The sequence below is a fragment of the Perissodus microlepis genome, chromosome 15, assembly GCF_051167445.1.
Source record: "Perissodus microlepis isolate ML-2025 ecotype Zambia chromosome 15, ASM5116744v1, whole genome shotgun sequence".
Lineage (NCBI taxonomy): Eukaryota > Metazoa > Chordata > Actinopteri > Cichliformes > Cichlidae > Perissodus > Perissodus microlepis.
The window spans coordinates 18,373,035-18,388,115 of NC_140475.1; the positions used below are offsets into that span (position 1 = coordinate 18,373,035).

Genomic DNA, 15,081 nt, shown 5'->3' on the forward strand with positions numbered 1-15,081 from the left:
TATTTGGAAAGACTATGCATGTTTTATATTATGACTATGATAAAGTTTATTACATATTTAAATTTACTATGTTTCTACTCATGTAGTTATTTGCGGTCATAACTACACTATGTACAATGTGATGGAGGTTTTACTCTCCTGCATGCGATGTGTGTTTGGGAACAGTATGTCTTACGCGTGTAAAACATAAACAGACTGAAGTCAGAAACACCTCATCTTCCACAGCCAGAATGCTTATTGTTTCCACAAGAAAGGGATTTAAGACCTTTAAAGTTTGTCTTTAAAGTTGCTAGGAGTGGCAGTTTGTGGTGTCAGATTTACCCTCAGAGAGTTTTTATACTGACCAACTTAGTCTGACACATATGGTCTAGATTAAAGGCAGTTTTTTTAAAATCTTGAATAATAAAGATTAAGTGTGTGTCTTTTAAATATCCTCAGAAGAGCTAAAGTAATCTAAAGCTTGTGGTTGGGCTAAAACGAGCTGGTCATTGTTTTTTTTTTCTCTTTTTTTAACGGTCAGGTTTTTGACATCCTGTGCCTCAGTTGTGTCCCACAGATCACAATTTATGTTAGTGCAGGAGAAAAATTCGGGCAAAAATATCTTCATATGGAGGACTTAAAAACATGTGGCTATAAACAGAATAGAAAGGGACCTTCAACACAGAAAAATGTGAGTTGGATAAAGCACACAAGAAATCCTTAACCACAGTTAAACTCATTCTAGTACTTTCAGCAACTATCACAGGAGCTTGAACGTTATTAAAATATTTGTAACATCAAATAGAGTCATGAGAAGGCACATTTGTATACGTTTGTGGTTCATGGATAGAAATTGCCATGTATTTTTTTGTGTTAGCACTACTTTGTAAATAAAGTATTTTAACAGGAAGTATATGTGTCATGGTCCTGGGTCGATGACCCTTGAGTTTTGTTTGTGTGCCCCTCATGTTTAGTGTAGGTTTAGTTCTGTCTTCATGTTTATTTTCTTGTTCCTCAGTCACTCGTGTCTCATGTCGCACTTTGTGACTCCTGTCCCTGTGCTCCGTGTTCCCTCTGTTCCTGACGTTTCAGTGTCAAGTCTGTGCCTCTGTTCCTGTCGTGTGTTTCCTGTTTTATTTTGATAGTCCCTGTCCTGTGTGCAGTGGGTCTAGTTTTGCTTTCCCCTTGTCTCATTATTTCTGATTAGTTCCAGCTGTGTTTCCACCTGCTCCCCATCCTCTCGTTATCCTGCCTGCGTATTTTAGTCCTTAGTCTTCCCCTGCTTGTCGTCGTGTTGTTAACCCTCACAGTGCTGTGCGTTTCCCTCTGTGTTTCCAGCCATTTCCTAGTTACTGTTCCTGGTTTGTTTTCTAGTTTAGTTTTTTGTATTTGAAGTGGGTTATTTACAGACAAAATAGAGCTGCCTCTTTTAGTTCGCCCTTTCGTTTATGAGTCCTGCGTTTGGGTCTTACATCCTGCCTAGCACACAGCAAGTCCATGACAATATGACTTGTCTGTAGCAAATATTTTGCCCAGACAGGATGGGTTAATGGGGCAACGAATAAAACAGAGCTTGAAAAGAAGTCTTAACTGCTGTAACTTGAACTGTGGTCTCAGGTGTGGTGATAAAATAATTAAGCTCAACATAAAGCTGTGTTTGCACTTCAAACATAGAAAGTATTAATTTTGTGAACACTAAAATGAATTATTTCATAAAACACTGGGTGGATTAAAAAAGTTTCCATGAATATGGAAAATCAATAAAAATTTAATTTACAATTTAAATTAATGCCTGTAAACATGAATTAACATATTGGAGGTTGTGAGTATTCCACAAACCCAGGCAGCTACTTACACACTAAAACAAGTAGGCAAGTAAAGTAGTCAGTTTATTTTCTGCCATTTATCTGGGTTTAGGTTACAGAGAGCAGCAGTCTAAGCAGAGGTGCCCAGACCTCCCTCTCCACTAGTTCATTGGGAGGACTTGAGGTGGAATCCTAGCCAGATGCCCAAACCACCTCAACTGGCTCCTTTTGATGTAGATGATTGGCAGCTCTACTCCAAGTCCCTCTCAAATGACTGAGCTCCTCACCCTATCATTAAAGGGACTGCCCCACTACTCTCTGAAGGAGGCTCATTTCCACTGTTTGTATCTGTGATCTCGCACAGCCATGAATAACACAGAAACAAAACATTACTTTTAACATGAAACTTAAATGAAATGGTTTATGATTACAAAGGATAGTCGCTCTGTCGTGAAAAGCAACTTTATGAAAATACAAAATTTTTTAACATTGTTGATTTGTGATCATGATAAATTCTGTCCAGTTTTCCAATGTTCATTCCAAGGCAAACCTCTGCTTGCAGGTCATAGCTGTCAGTTGATATTTTTCCATCAATAATCTACTTTCTTTAAGGCCAAGCACAATTTAGCTGCAGCAGGGAAAACTGATGCAAAACACAAAATTATGATAACATAACCATGACCAAACCCAATTAATATGAAGGCGAAAAACCAAAATAAACCACAGCTGTTTCAGGACATGAGGCCTATTGCCCATTTCCACTTGCCAAGAAGATGCTTGTTGTAGTACCAACAGTATCAGCGAAAAAACTCAAACTCTTGTTGCAAGATTTCATGGCTTAAAAGAAAAAACAACAAACATAACATCATGTTTTCCAGCAGTTAACTAGCAAAGGAAAACGGGACCACTGGAGCGAAACCTGTGAGCTCCATGTTTTTTACCAACTGGAAAACATGACTCAGTTTTCATGATCTATGCCAATTCTCTATCATATAGTACATGCTAAATGCTACAGCTGTAGGAACTGTTGTATATATTGCAATAGTGAACTAGTGCATGCAATAAAATTATAAACTGACCTTAATCAAATGACCCAGAAATATGCCATATAGCAGTTCTGCAATGTTTTTTCATGGTCGTGCATATGATAGTAAGCAGTGATGGTCGGATACCTATCAAGCTCATAAACAGAGATTATGCATAACAAGCATAACACTCTTGTCTCAAACACCCTGACAGTTATCAACTTAGGTTCTGTCTGCAAGTCCATATATGGGCCAATCTCTAGCTATTAAATGTGTTTGTTAGGTGCATCTGAAGTCAGCCAAGAACTGACTCCAGATGTAGAGCAAGGTATTTGCTGCACTGTCTGGCCAAAATGCAACCAAAAACATCCCAGTCCTTCACACAGAGGAAAGAGCGGTTCTTCTGAGGATATATGCTGCCTATGTCTTACATGTCAGACAATTAAAAACAGTAAAAATCTAAACGATTTCTGAAATGATCAATATTTTTTCCCCACTTTTTTAACACTATTTAGCAAGAATGCAAGATGGTTTTATGTTCATTCTCATTCTTTTTATCTTTTGAAAACTTACAAATGCAATCAGTGCTTCTCAAAGTCAAGTAAGGATCATTAATGGGTCTATTTCTAAGATACTATGACCACAGAACTGTTTGCTTTAGGGTCCTTCAATTCCTACCAAGGACTAAGTCTTTTAAGAGTAACTGTGTTTCCTAAGCATTCTTAAACTGTTAACGAAGCTTTACTGTATGTGTGGGATTTAAGGTGGGACCTTTTCACCTGGACACTTTCTAACACTTTTTGTTTTACAGACGAGAACCTAAAAAGAAAGACAGGAAATAAGTCAAAATAAATTAAATGTTGCAATATGTATGAAAGAGAAAGTTTCTCCTTAGTATCCTGCTAATGATGTGGAAAGCGCTCTAATTTATCTGGCCGAGGGTCACATCACCCAAGTTGAGAACCACTTCTCCACAACCCTCTCTTCTTTGGACTTTTGGGAACAAAAGTCTTAAAAATCAATTCCCATCGTGGCACCATTTAGAGTGACATACATTCACATTAGCCAAGTTCAGCTCAAAAGGCAAGCATGTCTTTCAAGAATCTACCCTGCTCTTGAAGCATGTCAGTCAAAATAAGTGACTACACAGAGACAAAGGTTTCTCCAACATACTTCTCTGATCTGCTAAAAGTCTGGACATTTTAGCAGACCCATCTCTCTCCTGCTGCGGGGACAGAGGTCTCTGCTATCTGCATGGAGATAACCTTGTAGGAGTAAAAGACTGACGAGGCAGCTCTTCACCACATGATAAATGGAGCAGGATTCATCTGGCTCTTTTATCCTCTTTCATTTGGCTTTTACTCGACTCTGTTTCTGTTTACGACCCTTCCATCATTCACTTGTCCAAATCTAAGATTTAGAATTAGAAGCGCTGACACAGAAGACACTACATTATACTTATGACATTAATGCAGATGTTTTCAATGACATGGCATAATGCATAATGAGTCCGGAAGAAAATCAAATATAAATGTGTCTGAATGCACAGGAGACAGTGGAGGCTTTTTGTTTCAGAGGGAAAAGGCCAAGAAGGCAACATAAGAGCTGGAAAAAAAAGAGAAGCCAAAGTCAAGTGAGAATTCAAGCAACAAGAGAATGTGGACTGCACAGAAAACTGGCAGCATTTTTGAATGTGTCTGTATGTGCACTTGGCATATGTGTGCTGCAAAGGGGCCTCCCGTACACTTAGCTGGAGCCACTTAGCTTTTGGATGGCGGCATTTAATTTAGGAGAGGTTGTCTGAAAAGCCTGGTTTGATTGCTTTTCTAAAACAACTTCATCTAAAAGCTTTAAATAACTAAATACCTCAGTGGCAACAGCAAAGCAGTTCCAAACTCTTAACTACATCTCTGTGCCTGGGAATACACACAGAGCCACATCCATTAAATGGCATCAGTTGTGTGGTTACGGCATGAGTGGGTGGCTCAGAGAGAGCAGTGCCTTGAAATGAAATTAGGATTAGTGTGAGCAGTCGATCCCGCCAGGATCCTGCTGACTTGGAGCCAGACAGCAAGCTTCTTGATCTGTTGCTTCTTCTTCTTTATCTACTTTATCTCCCCTTATTTCTCTGCACTCACAACTTCTTTCAGTCTCTGTTTGTCTGTATCTTCCTCTCCTGTTATGGCTGAGCTGACATTTACAAGGAGCCCACAGCAGGGTTCACAGAAGGTAACAGTCATAAAGTTAGACACACCTCTAAAGGCTGTCTCATTCACGGACACATACAAATGAATTGGCCATGTGACCGCTGTGGCACAATGCCAGTGGGGTTTTTTTTTTCCACCTGCAAATTAACCAGGAGGAGGTGGAACTACAGCTCAGAAGATACTGGAATTTATTACAGGACTGCCTGATATGAAGTCACAACAGCTCATAATTTCCCCCATAATTCACACGTCCAAATTTCCACTGTTCTGTTTCGCTTATGTTGTGCCGATCATGAAAACATGTTATGCTTTTAAGACAATTCTAGCTTTGTAAGCTTGGAGGATGTTTTGGTGAGTAAGGGAATGACTAATCTCTCCTCATCGCTACATGTTGTACCAATGATGGTCACTAGCTGTTCATCAGAAGAAACATGAAAGAGCCTTTTGCCAGAGAAACGTTTGGGATTCTAGTTTCAACTTCTTCGTTTTAAGTAAATTTGATAATCGGTGTGCTACAGAACAGCACTGAGCTTGTGCATGAGTTTATCTTCCAAGAAAAGCACAATAACCTACAGTTTCAAGAAAATGGGATCCAGCAACATCTGAGGTAAAATTAAACTTTCCTTGTTTGCTGTAAGATTACATTTTACCACAGAAGACCACATCAGTTGGCAGCTAAGAACAGGATACAATGTCATAAATAAAAAAAGCTGAAACTCCAGTTCAAAGGTGGTGCTGTTTATCATCACCCAGAATATATATATAGTGGAGTCCTGTGCAAACGCACAGCTGTGGATTAATGGCAATATGGGAACCATACAGGTCAAAGGAAATCACTGTCTTGCTTTATCTCTTTAGAAGAGCTGTCACATGTGGGAATTAGGTTTAAACCTGTCGCACATGTGTCGAGTTCTGCAGTAGGAGCAGAGACGCCGGAGAGCGCTAAAGGTCAACTTTATATTGCATTTGAAAAAATTACTTCACAACTCTGGTTAGAAGATGACAGAAAAAGGTGCATTAATGTTATAGAAACTGATACTATATTTGGCACAAAAACATTTGTACAAACTAAAAATCAAATTTTGTCAAATGAACTAAGGCAATAAAATCAGCATCATGACTTTGTTGGACATTGGCTGTACTTCAAATGACTGCTCATTCATATTGTGCATGCATGTTCTCAGTTCTTAACGAGATCAGACAGTTTAAGAGGGAGTAGTTTCAGACTGCATCCCGAAGTGTTACTTAAAGCTAACTAAATGGGTTTCTATGATGTAAGTGTGTAAGTGTGTGTGTGTGTGTCCTACATTATAATTCAACCTTAAATCTACATGACAGAGAGTAAATGACGGACAATAAAATCACTTCCTTCATGTGTCCAAGACATTACAGCCAGATTTTGTTACACTCTACTTTTCTCTTCCTCTCTGTCAGATTTTCTACAAACTGAGGATAAATGTGTCTCATCTACAGCAGCCGTTCCCAACCTGCAGAACTTTTTCAGTTACCAGATGACAAAGGGAAGATTGTGGAGTTGCTCATCTAATATGAAAAAACAAAACAAGCAAACAAAGCAATGGAAATAGTGACTCACTAAGTAATACTAATTTAGTGTGTTTGAAAACTAATCAAATTTAATGGGTAAATGATTATCTATAAGCAAAAAATTAAATGCAAACAGCATATCTGTTGAAATGTCCACCTCTGCCACACCAAGTAAACACCAATGCAACCTTGCCATTGGTACTAACGTTTTAAATACAAAAACTTCTATATTCATATTTATTTAAATGTGATTTAACCAGTTACAACTTGACCAAATGCTTTTGTGAGCTATCACCAAGCTTCTGGCATAATTCTGACTGAATACTTGATCTTTGTTGGCATGGACCCAACTTTAACAAGCTATTTGTTTCCAAAACCATTGTTAATAGGTGTCCTGTCAGTTCATTGTCCTGTTGGAGCAGCCAATTGTGTTTCAGTCAAGCTTTAAGATGTTGATTTTATGGCAGGGGTTTCTTTCGTGGTCAGCTACGGTGATAAAAGACTCATTCTAGTTAGTTTGGTGTTCCAGCAGTTTAGAGTTTAACGAAATAACGAAAACTAGAAGTGAAAAAACATTTTCGTTAACGGAAATAAAAATAAAAAAAAAAACAAAAAAGGAAAACTAACTAAAACTGTAATGAGTGTTCACCAAACTAACTAAAACTAACTGAATTTATAGCAAAAATGTGTTTAGTTTTCATTGATGTGTGCGTGTCCTACAATAGTCAAGGGTGAAAATGAAGTTTAGTTTCCAGATTTTTTCTTGCTGTCTCATTATGCCAGCAGGTGGCAGTACGTTAGTCGAGTCGTCTGTGTTGCTGCTCCGTCCACGCGCAGAATCATGTCAGGAAAAGTCGGGAGAAAGCGCCAGAGTCCAATTTGGGATTACTTTGAATATGACTGTGTTTTGGATAAAGCAAGTGTCTTGTAGTGGAAAGAGACAAATTATAAGGGACATTTCTAAAGGGAAAAAATCCCACAAACCTTAAAGTACACTTGAAAAGCTCACACAAGAAGGCTAACCTAGCTTACCTTGAAAAGGTAAGGGAGCACACTCAACCCTCATCCCCAGAAAACAGAAGCTAACCCCAGGCAAGGCGGCGTGATGCATCCCGAGACAACAGGACGGGGATATCTACATAACTGTGTGAGTCAATTGCCTTCAAAAAGTTTATCAATTCACTTGAACCAAAATTACGAACACCCGGTGCTGCAAGAGTTAAGAGTCTCAATACCCAAGGATAAGCAGAAGAGCATGACTGATATGATGAAACTGGGATTTTGTTACACTTAATTATTGCAAACACAACTAAAACTATAACTGAAACTAATCAAAACTAAACTAAACTAGCAAACAATTGGTAAAAACTAATTAAAACTGACATAAAATTGAAAATCTGAAGTCGAAACTAAATAAAAAAAGTAAAAACTAATGAAAATTGCAAAACTATTAAAACCCTGGTCCAGACTAAGATGGCGTTGGACATCTTCAGGGCAGAAAAGGGTTGGTGTGACCAAGGTGTGGTTTGGCTTGTTGTATGTATATTTCGAGATGATATGGCTCTGGATGGACCAGTTACCAGGGCATGGAAGGAGGACAGACTCATTAAATGAGGAGAAGGAATTTTCTGGGATTGGAGATCCTCTGGGTGAGTGGTTGACTAAAAGCATGCATAAAATAAAAGCTATTTTTTGTTATTGGTTGGTAATAGATTGATAATTGGCCACATTTACAGCTGTATTGACTTGTTGTGGACGCAGTCTACTTCATGTTTGAGCACTCTAATTAACAGATTGAAAATAGAGACATTAAAGGAAGAATATGCAGCGCCACCCTGTCAGATGCCAGTGACGGTGGGGCTCAGTGATGAATCAGGTGAGCTGCATTCATGGCTGAATCAAAACAAAGTTTCCCCTGCTGTGGTCAGTGAGGGAAAAACAGGGGGAAATAAAATTTAAAAGAGGCATTTATAAACGTTTATGTGTGAAGTTTATAAACGGGATAAAAGGGGGTGTTTTACTGTTATTTCAGCATCAGCATTATTGTTACATCAGAATCATATAACAAGCATTGCATTAATCATTTATTGAAGCTATTGACATTATGTTGACATTTGTGTTCCAGTGATTGTTAAAACCTCAGGTTAATCTTCTATTTACAGGTGTGAGGGTAATCATATGATCTTTCATTGCAGGTGTAACCATGATCATATTTATACATATTGCAGTTTGTTGCTCATTATAGAGTTGTGCTCAAGTTAATAAGGGTTAAAAGCTACAGTCAACGCGATGTTTGGCTGATCTATGGACTGGAGTGACTTCGAGCATAGAAGGCCGCACGCGCTTACATAACACTGATATCATGCTATTCTTTGTGATCTTTTATTCAGTTATATCTTTTGTTAAGTTTTAGGTAGTGGCAGTTGATTAAACAACATTCATTTAATATTACATACCTGATTCAGAGCATTACACACAGATCAACTTAACAATCTGCAAAACCTTGTAGCTGCAATGTTGTGTCTCCATAAGGGACAGTTGGCTCCAGGAGATAAGTGGGAGTCAGTGCCTGTCCTCGAGAAGGGGAGCATGTTCCTTTGCTGTGTCAAAAGTAGTCAACAAGTTCATATTCAAGTGAAGTTCATATTAATACAGGTTTTGTTTCTTGGCAATTCTGCGGACGCAGGCTCTGGGCGGAGCCAGGAGTTGAACAGATCTAACATGACAATTAAATTGATTTCATTCCCTGGCACAGGATGACAGGACTGGAGCAACGACACTGGATAGGAGAAGGTCTGATACTTTCTGAGATATGAGGTCACTGACCTTTTCTTTTAATTTTCTAGCGCCGTTGATTTGACACATTGGAATGTGTCAAAAAAAGGGGGGAAGTTGAGTTTTAACATCAAACAAGGGTTATATGAACATTTTTATGACTTCATTTGTGTTTTAATAACTTAGGTATGGTAAAACTTAAGCTAATAGTGACCCAAAAGGTTTCCAGACTTTTTAGAGAACCAGTGAGAAGCATAAATCATTATTTCCATGTTTAAGCGTTCATCATTGAAATGAACTGAGAAGCTGAGTACCACACTGGAGAGGAAACCGTGGGACGGTAGGCGGAAGGAAACACATGATTTTTGTGAAAACGGGGGGCAGATGTTAGGATTAAAAATGGCTATTTGTTTTTGATGTCTTTTATTAGAATGAGTGGTTTTAATCATTTTCATACACACCTTGCAAATGTGCTTATAATGAGTTGGCACTTGGTCTTTTGAAGGTCATAAGCTTCATTCGGCGTGATGGTCCAGACTGATATATTGCAGGTATTGACTTTGAGTGCAGAGGGCTAAATGCAAACACGCTTACACACACATAGGATATGATTAGAATAAGTCCCTGGGACATTCTGAATATTCTAAACCAATTCGGAATCACCAGAAGGTCAGTAGATAACAACAGTAGATTATTAGGGCTAGGCAGAGAGGTGTTTTGGTTTTCTGTCCCTTACAGAGAAAGGAACAGACACCAGACGAGGTCACAGATATGGAGGATCCTTCGCAGCAGAGACAGACACAGTGACTGCCAAGACACCAACTGGGTTCAAGTGTCATGGCGTTTGGGCTCCGATTAGTCACCTCAAAAGGTTGGATCCCATAAACACAGCAATAACCATGAAGGGGTTGGCGGAAATCCAGGAACACCAGACCAACAAGGTTCGAGAGGCTCTTGGTCAAAAGGGGGACACGTTCCTGTTCCTTTTTCTGGAGGATACACAGGATACACAGGACCCGAGGATACACAGATCGTTGTTTGAAATCGGGGCAGAATAATCCCCTGATCTGTGCAACGACTGAAGGGTTGTCTAACCCCTGAGGTTGAAGAAAGAAGAGCAGAGGATCACCCGACTGGAAGACACTGGTGGCTGCAGCAATAAAATAAAGGCTAAAAGCTCCTCGGACAGAGGTTCTAGTTTGAGTACGTCTGAAGGGTATAAGGTAACACCAAAATAAAGCTGTGGGAGAACTGGGGAGTGTCATCTGTACCTGCTACTGTTGTAATAATAGTTTTTCTTGCATCTGAACTGCGCAAACACAGAGGTCATCTCACATATGGTTCGCCCAACAGGGGGACAAAGGGCCTCAGGGGTAAGGAGAAGTGAACCCGGCCACACTGGATTACAGGGTGTAGGTGTGCTCTTTATTCTAAAGAGCTCAACAGGGGGACTGTGAGATTATAATATTATTTTATGCCATGTTAGACCCCTAATTAAAGATGGTGAATTATTATGTAGTTTTAGTTTGCATTATTCTCCTGAATTAGAAGAAGGTGATAACTCTTGCATTTGTTAAACTGATTTGCATTACATTAGACTGCTGATTTATTGTGAATGAATGATATTGTTTTATGATGCATTATACTGCTGAGTTATAAGAAATAGTGTTCGCAGAAAGTCATCGCCTTATTTGTCTGATTAGAAGAGAACAGAACATACTGGAGAGGTTTTCTGCCCCATCTCAGCAGGAGCAGATAAACAGGGAGCCAAGGTCGTAGCTTAGGCGCTGTGTGAGAGAAAGAATGTGAATGTTTAGGCTTTTATGATTAGGTGGGGGCCACTAGAGGCTATAAGAGTTTGATCAATGCTCCACCGTTTTGAGATCTGATGCTGTCTGCGTACGGCATCCATCTCCCACGCGTGTGATCATTAAAATCATCGTTTGACTCAACCCGGCCGGACCAGTGTTGTTATTTTGGTTTTTCCTCTTGTATCCATCCCCAATATTTGAATCCGTAACAAGTTCATGGCAGGTTTAGCCTTGATGGTTCTTGCATTGTTTCTGAGCATCCTAAGAAATTTCCTTCGATCTGAGTGTAACCGATTGGGTCTTTTTATGACCCTGGCAAAGTGGTGATGATCCTTGAATTTCCTTTTTTTTTTCCTTTTAATAAATAGCCCATTAAGCTTCTGGAATGGGCTTCCCCAATCCTAGATCTCACAGCTGTTGAAGATTTTGTAGACTATGCAAAAGCCAGGTCTGCTAGCACACAGACTAATTTTAATTAACTAACAATTTTGTCAAGAAGAGTGGTCAGAATATCCCCCAAAAATAATGCCAGAAGTGTACTGATGACTAGCAAAGCATCCGGTCGAGCAGTTCTCTAAGGCAAATTTAACAAAAAGTTAGTAGGCAATATATGCTTGACCCTGTATGTTTACTTTTAAACCTCTGCGGATTTCCAAAATAAATTCCTGTGCACCCAATCCGTGTTTTTTTTTAATATTTAAAGATGTACGGTGTACAGTCATTCTATGTCTCTTGGAAAAATAACTGTTCAAGAAATGATTAAAAGCCCAGTATTACTATGACTTTGATGCCAATGATAATGATAATGAAAATATGCAAAGAAAATCTGACTTTACAGAAAGGTCTGAAGCAGATGTGTACTCCACGTAACAAAGAAAACAGAAGAACAGCTGAACATAGTAAAGGTTGGTCTTCTTAAGTCATCAAAGTTATAAGATGGCCTATTTTTACCCAAATTAACAAATTACTCGGTGACTAAAGAAAGCAAGTTTTTTTTTTTTACATGTAAAAACTTATCAAAACTGACTTTTGCAGGTTTTTATACAGAGCAGAGATCCTGTTTTTGCAAATGTGAAGGCAATCAAACAAACAAACAAACAAACTGTTTTGCCATTTATGAGGATGCATTGCATTTGAAACATAATGGTTGGTGCAAAAGTGTAGTTGAATTCAGCTGGCAAAAGCATTTGGAAAAACTGATCCAGAACAGCTGAAAGATCATTTGATATCCAGTCAGTCACAAACCTTATTCATGCGAGCTGAACAAACAAAACTGCCTTCTCTGTGTTATTTAAACGGTTTTCACTTTAAATAAACACCTCATTGCATGCACACAAGCAAAACATCAGAACAAAAGCACAGCAGGAGTTATAGGAGTGCAGATTTGCTCAACTTCCAATTGAACAGAGTTTCCAAATAAACACAATATATTGGATAAATTGGGCAAAGAATAATGAATGTGGGGTTGCCAGGCTTGAGGAGAAGAGGAAGACTACATACACCAGAGAAGATGTTTGGATGTTGTTAGAGAGGACATTCAGAGGATTGCTGTGAAAGAACAGGATATAAAGGGTAGGGTGAGACGGAGGCAGAAAAATGTGTGAAATATGGACATAGCTCCTTTTTATGATGCTCTTCTTCTCATGTTATGTCATTCTTTTTATTATATTTTTTATAAGGAGATTATCAAAATATGTAGTGTTAGTGGCTTGAACTGAAGTTAATAGCTTTCAACTGATTTCATAAGAGATAAAGTTGAACCTTTGACTTAAAGATTTCTCTTAGATCACTGTTCAGTGTCTGTTTTGAGGCTCCTAAGAGCTTCTTAAACATCCTAAATTGTTGTCAAAGTCATCCACTGACACACACACCTTACCTGCAAGGCAAAGTCCAAATATGGTGAGAAGAACCAGGATGTAGAGGAAAACAATGGCATACTTGATAGATGAGAGGGAGTTCAGATGGCTGCAACACTGGTCCTGCTTCCTGCGACGCTTTGTAGAAACTGAAAAGAAGGATTTACTATAAATACCAGCAAATGGCATTCTGAACAAAATCATTAACCATGAGTTGTTCCTAGTAAGAACAACAATTTGGCTAAATGTCTCTTACGTTGTGAAAGAACAGAGGTAAAAAATCAGCGAACATAATGGAAATCAGATTTATTGCTGATAATAATTGTAAAAGAAAATCCAAGATTCCCAACATCCATATTTTCCCTCTTTGAACTTCTGAATGACGCCCAAAACTCAGCAAGCACGCTAACTGAAAGTTCATTTTGAACCCAAGAGGTATTTGATCACATTTGCATAATATTCCATAATAATATTGCCTGTGCAAAAACAGAAAAACAAAGCTGGTCTCTATTTCATTCAAGGTTCAACCAAGCAAAAAGTTGCTGATAAAATTGTGAAAATAGTGATATTTAGTAGTATTAAGTAACAATTAAAAAAAGTTGGTTACAAAACCATTTAATTGTATGATGACAAGTTTATGTTTGGTTGGAAATTACCAGGGGTGTAATTTTCAGGGGGGTTAGGGGGGTTATGACCCCCCCAATAATCAGACCCAACCAATATACCCCCCCCCCCCCCCCCCCCCAATAAAATTATGAATTATCTTGCATAAATAGGCTGTTGATTTTCTTTACTCATTTCAGTTATTACCAGCAAAATAGTTGCATGTTTAATCATCTGGGAATTTACCCAGATTTTATTATTTATTTAGACAGAGATCTTGACCCCCCCCCCCCCCCAATGTTCAGCACAAAGTTACGCTGATGGAAATTACTTGTATATTCCTTATATCATATCTGGAAACAGAGGTTATTACAACGGAAACAGTTAATAAATTTAAACTTATAGTACATCATAACACACATACATCACAAAGTTTCCTATAAGGGAATTCATCTGAGTGGACTACGTTACACAGCATGAACTGCACAAATGGTCTCACTAAGGAGCTCTTGCTGTAATGCATGTCAGCACTTAGCACTGCTCTCAAGGTCAAACAGATGTTTGAGAATTAGTCTTAATAAAACTGACACAGCACCGTTTATGAGTAATGAACTTTTTTTCCTTCTACATCTGTGTGTGTGTCAGACAGCTTGGCAGGAGGCAGCAATGAGGCAGTTGATGTTGCTGATGAGAACATTCCTTTTAGGTCAAGAGGATGGGAAGAGATTTTCTAAGGAGTCACATTCTTCATCACATATTGGAATAGAGAAGAGAATTATGTGTTTTCTTCAGACATTAAACGTATAATTCAAAGATTATTGTGTTACACACAGATAAAGTCATTTTTGTCTCAAGGAAACAACAAGACGGAATTATGAGATTTGAAGCGCAGCTGATATGAATATAAACTCACTGGGCACTTCATTAAGTACACCATTTTAACTAGTGGTGCAACGGATCAAAAATCTCACGGTTCGGATCAGATCACGGTTTTAAGTCACGGATCGGATCAATTTCCAGATCAGCAAAAATAGAAAAAAAAGACAAAAATTCGACTCGCCGTTTACTTATTTAAGTATTTTTTGCCTATTAAAAAACATTCAACTGAAGACTCATTCCACACACTTATATAAAAACAAATTAAGGTGCAATATGGACATTATGGACCATGCTGGGCATCCTCTGCATCCTCTGCACACGGCCATAAACAACCAGAGGAGTCTGTTCAGTGAGAGGTTGCTTCTCCCAAAGTCAAGGGCCAGCAGACTTAAAAACTCCTTTGTTCCACACGCCAACAAACTGTTTAACTCCTCGCTGGAGGGGAGAGGGAGGGGAAACGGGGACAAAGGAGGGGGGAACAAGTAAACTGTAGTGCCTTTTCACTGTGCAATAGTTTTTGTTAATATCCAACAGTGTAATACACTCACAATACTTGAAATGTGCCGTTCCCTTGTATTCTTATTCCTATTTATTCT

General features: G+C 38.7%; 1 protein-coding gene across 1 annotated transcript in view; it reads right to left on the reverse strand.

The window, feature by feature from the left end:
* scara5 (scavenger receptor class A, member 5 (putative)) overlaps positions 1-15,081 on the reverse strand; it is a 111,420-nt gene that overhangs the window by 82,983 nt on the left and 13,356 nt on the right. Inside the window, exon 3 of the mRNA XM_084952294.1 lies at positions 13,024-13,152. Coding sequence (XP_084808420.1) covers positions 13,024-13,152 — 129 coding nt within the window. The remainder of the gene's footprint in view (positions 1-13,023; positions 13,153-15,081) is intronic.